At 43.4% G+C, this 6963-nt stretch overlaps 1 protein-coding gene across 3 annotated transcripts; it reads right to left on the minus strand.

Moving 5' to 3' along the window:
• Window positions 1–1657: 1657 nt before the first annotated feature.
• Window positions 1658–6577, minus strand: LOC310805394 (uncharacterized protein). 3 transcript variants are annotated; one of them, XR_014554240.1, is made up of 5 exons: window positions 6269–6577; window positions 5574–5708; window positions 4781–5351; window positions 3877–4640; window positions 1658–2529 (listed from the first exon to the last, which is right to left on the minus strand). XR_014554240.1 is itself a non-coding variant. In XM_083671059.1 (4 exons), the coding sequence occupies exons 1-4, from the start codon at window positions 6280–6282 to the stop codon at window positions 4035–4037; spliced, it is 1326 nt and encodes a 441-aa protein (XP_083527185.1). In that variant the 5' UTR covers window positions 6283–6577; the 3' UTR covers window positions 2639–4034. The 3 variants fall into 3 exon arrangements, 1 of the variants encoding a protein (XP_083527185.1); XR_014554241.1 differs by lacking the exon at window positions 1658–2529 and adding an exon at window positions 2639–2942 and having other exon boundaries at window positions 2973–4640; XM_083671059.1 differs by lacking the exon at window positions 1658–2529 and having other exon boundaries at window positions 2639–4640.
• Window positions 6578–6963: the final 386 nt, after the last annotated feature.

Below are 6963 nucleotides of genomic sequence, written 5' to 3' on the forward strand. Positions count from 1 at the left end.
AGCTCTTATTCACTTCTATTGGGATTTTGCATGACTCGGCTCAGACGTTTCAATGTAATGTAAGTTTATTGTCTCATCACCTCCTGAAATGCAAACACTACACATGGCCAATGCGCAGAGATTCATCACAATGCTGAACACTGGTGTTGACTTGATCTGGAGAGAGGAATGTTGTTTGAGGGAGGATCTTGTGAATGTTATGTGACCAGAATCAACTCTCAGCATTGCCCCAGTACTGGAACCCTTTAAAGAAGAAGCTACTTTTCACTGGTCCTATTGTGAGTTGTTTTATAGAGACATTCTGATATGATTATACTGTGTACACTTATATTGTGGTCAAATATCCATTTTGACTATCAATTCTTCATCAATAAAGATGGTAAAGGCATTTGCTCAGATATGGAGCTAATTGTGTTCAAGTATGAATTGCCAGCACAGAACACCATGGTATGAGTTGAATGTGCCAAATTACCTGTTGTATAGGTTTTCCTCTGATTAAAAACATGCTGCTGTATTAGCAAAAGGGGCTTTGGAGAAAGAGTCTTGGATGTTGGTGACAAAACCCAAAGCACGCTTTTTGAAACCATAAGGGACTGGGACTGAAATTGATCTTTATTTCAATAAAATTCTTTAAAATCTGTTTTCCTGTCATATTCTGAACCAGTTGTTGCACATCACAAACCACAGATATATTCAATAGCCTGAATTAGTTTTAATTTAGATTATATAGTTGGTTTGTTCTTAGTAGTTAATTTTCCAACGACCTTAAAATAAAGAGGCCATTTTGCTCCTGTGCATTCAGATTATGGAATCTGCTGTAGTTCAATTAAGATGTGCCAGGATTTATATAACATATAGCCTAAATTGATAGGATTTATATAGCATATAGCCTAAATTGATTGGATTTATATAGCATATACCCTAAATTCACTGGATTTATATAGCATATAGCCTAAATTCACTGGATTTCTATTGCATATAGCCTAAATTGATAGGATTTATATAGCAAACTCTCAAGGAGTACACACTACTGCTAAATATCTGGACCGTTTTTACCCTCCACGGCTTTTCATAGTGGTTTCTTTCTACTGGTGAATTGTCACACCGCTGTAGATCTCTTGCCCTAGTTCTAAGTGTGACTCTCCCATGACAATTGGCCAGGGAGCCTATATTTAGCCCTGTAGACAGATGAGTTATTGGAACTTGCTGCTGAGGAATTGTGCCAGGCTTCTGTAAGACATCCATTTTCAGGAAATGCATAGAATATGCATATCCTGATATTGTCTCACACCTCATCATATTTCATTTACTCTGTTCTTACTCTTCATTTAGTAAAGTTGTTGTGTTTATGTCATTACTGACCATTATGCTCACAATAGGCAATATTATACGAGTAGACATGACGTTTCTCCTCAGAATCCTGTAGGGGGCAGCAGTGCTTCATTTTTTCCACAACTGTAGATCGTAGTCAGCGTTCACTACGTTGTTTTCATCCAGGAGCCACACAGCCTGCACAGCAACAACTCAACTCAGACCCTAGGGTAACAGAGCTAACAATGAGGCTTCTTGTGGGGAGAGGCTTTATTATATAATTCACAACCCATAACCACAAACATCTCAAGTACGACCAAGATCAGAGGTAAACGAAGGACAGAGAAGCACGCGTGTGTGTTAAACGGAATACCATCCTCGCAGCCTTCACGCATGCCATGCATGTGTGGCTCTGTTCGGTTTCACTATATCCCACAGGAATGTTTACTGCTCTGCTGGCACACTTGCGGGTACCCGACTGAAATGCGGATCCAAAAAAGGCATTGGCATGGCAGCCGGCGAGCGGGGACCAGGAGATGGATCAGCGTGGCAACAAGGAGGGCAGGAGGGCAGCAATCTGACGCACTGTGTGAAACATCTCAGAATCCACACGGCGTTCCAGTTGGCCTGGCCTGCCTTGCTCTGCCTCTGGCCCCCGGCCCAATATTGGCCTCAGTCAGTCAGTGGGCTCAGGGAGCTGGAGCAGTGTCAGTGAGTTCACTTTGGCAGGCTGCCATCTCCCTCTGCTCCTAGCGGTGGACTCCTCCAAGCCCGCCGCCCCCTTCCCTTCCCTCTACATACAACAACACCACACTCTTAACAGAGGCCCTGACATGTTTACAACCACACCAGAGATTGAGGGCTCGCCTCCTTCCAGCGTTTCCACGGCGCAGCTAGTAAAGGCACAATCTATCATTTTGTTTCAGTGTAAAGTGTCCAGGAGGAGGGACGTTCTAGACCAGCGCCCTTATTTGGGAATGTAGGTCATGTTTGACTGTTTGTCAATCATTAACATCATTATAGACCCCATAGATAGCAATGTGTGTGTGTGCAGGCTATGTATGCATGGATACATACAGTATATACACAATAGTCTTTAGGGGTTTCTTGTGGTCTCAGGCCAGATGGAGCCAGAGGTGCATAGAGAGTGTGTGGCTTTCCCTGATAACCGCATCCACAGCAGCATCTGCAACCTCCAACACAAGAGCACACCGGTACCTGGCAAAACAGTATCACATTGATTTAAAGCCTAATGGAGCATGGTGTGTCTTTCTTGGAACATTTACTCCACAAACCACACAATTGAAAAGGAAAAGGATGTCTCCTTGAGGCATTTTTATTCACCAGAGAATGTATGTGACACGGTCAAGAATATACCAGCAAATCAATTACCTTTTCACAAGCTGTTCCAGCAAGTGTTAGTGCTGAATGGAGGTCAGACCAGTCGGGTGTGTGTACACTGTATTAAGTACATACAGACCAAAACAGGGGCAACAGCATTGTGACTGCCATAACAGGGGCAACAGCATTGTGACTGCCATAACTGGGGCAACAGCATTGTGACTGCCATAACAGGGGCAACTAGCATTGTGACTGCCATAACAGGGGCAACAGCATTGTGACTGCCATAACTGGGGCAACAGCATTGTGACTGCCATAACAGGGGCAACTAGCATTGTGACTGCCATAACAGGGGCAACAGCATTGTGACTGCCATAACAGGGGCAACAGCATTGTGACTGCCATAACAGGGGCAACTAGCATTGTGGCTGCCTATGGCCCCTGGTCCGAGCATTGATTACTTTATCTTATGATGACTGATGGATAGATGATTCACTTACTTCAACAAATGTATTTGTTGTAAGTCGCTTTGGATAAAGGCATCTGCTAAATGCCATAAATGTAAATGCAAATGCAACATAAAGTGAAAGAGAGGGGGACACAAGGCTACCATACAGTCAAACGTTTTCCATTGTTATATAGAATTGTTCCATCATAATATAGAAAAATAAACAAAATCAAACAAATCATTGCAACATCATGGGACCACATACACCCAGTCACTCAACATAACTGGTCTATAGAAAGTCTATGGACCAATTTTGCAGAGCGACTATAACGGTGTCCCATCTAGTTTCATTTCCTCTGAGCCGTTAAGATTTGTAGATTGTTTTAAGGTCTCGTCGGGCCTCCTGAGCAGTTCAGTTGCAATCCTGAGCAGTTGCTTTCCTGTCCTTTCACTCGGTTTGCAGTGACAACCTGATCCACAGTGTGTAATTGATTCCTATTCAAATCAGGGAGCCTACAAAAACTACGATTTTCACTCCGAAATCACACCAACTATTATACTTGCACTCAGATGGACTCAATTCAACTTATTGAGTAAGTTGTTGAAGAAATGGTTGCATTTGAGCTAATTTTAGGAGTTTTCATAGCAAAGGGGGTGAATACTTACTGACTTAAAAAGATATTTTAAAAAATCACCTTGACATTATGGGGTATTTTGGGTAGATCAGTGTCAAAACACAACAATATGTGGAAGAAGTCCAGCAGGTGCACACTTACTGGTGTGTGTGTGTGGGTCCGTGCGTGCGTGCCTTCTTGATTACATTACAGCCAGATAGACAGTCAGTTATCACTGTTCATAAAAAGAAAAAGGCTCAGATAGTTTGTCATATAATATTTCTTTCAATATTCCTGTATTTCATAGATCATACATCACATCATATGTTTGTGTGAGCTCTGTTGGAGTGCCTGTTGGAGAGAGTCTCATTCACAGGTTTGACTTTGACGCAAGAGTGCGAGCGCTCATGCTTCAGTGCGTTGGACCGTCGGTTGTAACTCCGCCCACAGATCCGGCAGCAGTGGCTCTGCTGCGGGCTGTCGTGAGCACGGGAGTGCTGCAGGAAGGAGGAGCGGTGGGTGAACCTCATCTCACAGCCCTCCTTTGGGCAGACAAACGGCTTCTCCTTCTTGTGGACCATCATGTGGTACTTCAGCGAGGACTCCCATTTAAAGGTGCGCCCGCAGATGGTGCAGCCGAACGGGCAGTCCGTGGAGTGGGCCCTCTCGTGCTTGGTCAGGCAGGCCGCCCTCTTGAAGCCTGTGCCACACTGGCTGCAGACAAAAGGATACTTGTCTTCATGTACCACCTTATGCTTTGTGACATCCCCTTGAAGCTTGAAGCGCTTGCCACATATGAGGCAGGGGTACGGCCTTTGGTCAGAGTGGACCAGTTTGTGCTTGATGAGGTCGGCAGATCGGATGAAGCGTTTGTGACACGTGGGGCACTCGTATGGCCTTTCACCTGTGTGTATCCGCAGGTGTTCCTAGAGGACATCATTCACAAGTTAGACGTACACATGATAACACATCTCCAAGTAACCTGGGTTACGTGCTGTAATAGCTTTTGATTAGCATTGTGTACAGTTGACATTTGCGTTAAGAACAACAACTAGTTTTAACTGACCTGATAAGATAATAAGTGTTTGATATCCTTGCCACAGACACCACAGCGAAACACTTGTGGAACCAATGCTTTTCTCTGTTGTTTCTGCTTCTTTGCCTTCACTTTACAAACTAGAGATGAGTTGCTAATCTTAGTCTGTTGTTTGATTGCTTTCTCAGTAGCATCCATGTCATCATCTTCAATTTCAACTGTGATCTCTGCATGACCATGTGATTCTCCATCTTCCTGGTTCTCACCACCACCATGTCCTGTATCTGTTGAGAGTATAAAGTCTTCCATTTGAGGCTCCTCTTTTAAAGTGGTTCTACAGTAAAGGTTTATCACTCTCCTGCATTCACTGGTGTTATGTGCTGTATTTGTGGGGAGATTCTCCATTTGTTCTTTGTTTATGGTGGTTTGTGATTCCTCAATGGCACTGCACTTTCCTGAGTGTTCCGATTTCACCGTGATATCCAAGTGACCTTCAGGTTCATGTTTCACTGGGGTATTATTTACAGTGCGATTCTCACAACTGCTGGTGGCTGAGATCACACATTCTTCCTCTTCAGTTTTCACCGTCACCGCCATTATGCTGCATCAGATAAAGAACAATATTTGGCTTAGCTTGATGAACTCTGAAACACATACCTGCCATTGTTATTTATTTTTCATAATCTGAGGTGGCAGTATGGCTGTTATGTCACAAAATCTGTATGTATGTTACAGTATGATGATCATCGCCATAAAGATGGCCATGTGGAGCAGATTTAATTCACATCCATGTTTAGTGTCTCTGTATACTACAAATAATAACCTGTTATCCTCATTGTGTGCTTCCACCCCCTTATTCTTTGGTCTGCTCCTAGGCATGGCTATGACAGTTTTACTCTCAGGATCCACAGGCACAGGTTTCTGGGTGTCTCTCCGTTGGGGCTCCCTCAATGAAATGCTGTGTCAATAAGATGCCAGTTGTTAGTCAGTCTTTATTGGGGGTGCATACAATCATAGGTGCAGTCATATGCATCATAGATAGATGAATAGATGAATCATAGATGCGGTTATAAGTAATCATCGATGCAGTCATGCCAAGTCGTATATGTTTATAAGTCTGTAACATTTCTGTGCAGAAGAGATGGGGTCAAAGGTAGACCAGACCAAACCAGATCCATTGAGGCTCAAACAAATAGGCTAGCTATATAATCCAAGGCCCAGACCCTGTAGTCACTGAGTCTGAGGAGTCAAAAACCAGTCCATTAAACAATCCATTCCCAGTCTGAGTCAGATGCCGGGTGTTTAGTTAAACAGCATATACCCTACCCTCATGCATAGTGTTACACATACTACGACTACTACGTTCTCTCAATGGTAACAGTTGACAACAACACAACACATGGCTAGCATAGAGGCATACGAAAAGACACGGCTACGTTGTATATGTTTCACATATTTGTCTTGAGTTTAGCCAGATAAGTTATCGACTTCACATAAAGTCATGTGACAGCTACTCACCTCTGTACAAACATACTTATTACGATCACATATCTCCAAGTTTAGCGCGTGTTCAGGTCTTCCGCAAAGTTTTATCCGTAGCAAACATTTTTGTAAACGTGTCCTCGGTTTTGGAAAAGGATTAAAACTTGACAGCAAAAACTCTATCAGGATAACGTGTGTCGGATTTGCAATCACCCCATAAACATATTTTAACCATATTCTTAGCTATGAATATAGAATCGAATCACATACATAGTAGCTTGATTATCGGTGAAGGAATTTGCGCAGCGCTTCGTTTCAAATTGACTCTCATGAACATGCACATAGAGATAGACGATCTCGAAGAGGATTCCGTAGGCGCAGCCGATATGGCAAGATTACACCTTACACCTATCAAATACTCTCAGATCTACACAAGTGCCTTGTAGAAGGTAAGAAGGGGTTAGTGTGATCTAAAGTGGTCCAGTCCCATCCGGTCCACCACAACAGGGAAGCTTTCATTGTTCACACACACACAGGCACGCACGCATGCACACAAAAGTCACACAGTAAAAAATAAATGGTATATGCCGCCAGTTGAGGGTTGGCACCACGTAATCCACCTCAAACTGACATTTGAGAATGGCTCATGATTTTTGCCACGGTCAATTGTAATAATTTGGTTTTGTCCCTAGTCTACACAGCGCCCCCCTCCCTGACGTTTGTCCGTCTTG

The sequence above is a fragment of the Argentina silus genome (genome assembly GCF_951799395.1).
Source record: "Argentina silus genome assembly, chromosome: 6".
Classification (NCBI taxonomy): Eukaryota; Metazoa; Chordata; class Actinopteri; order Argentiniformes; family Argentinidae; genus Argentina; species Argentina silus.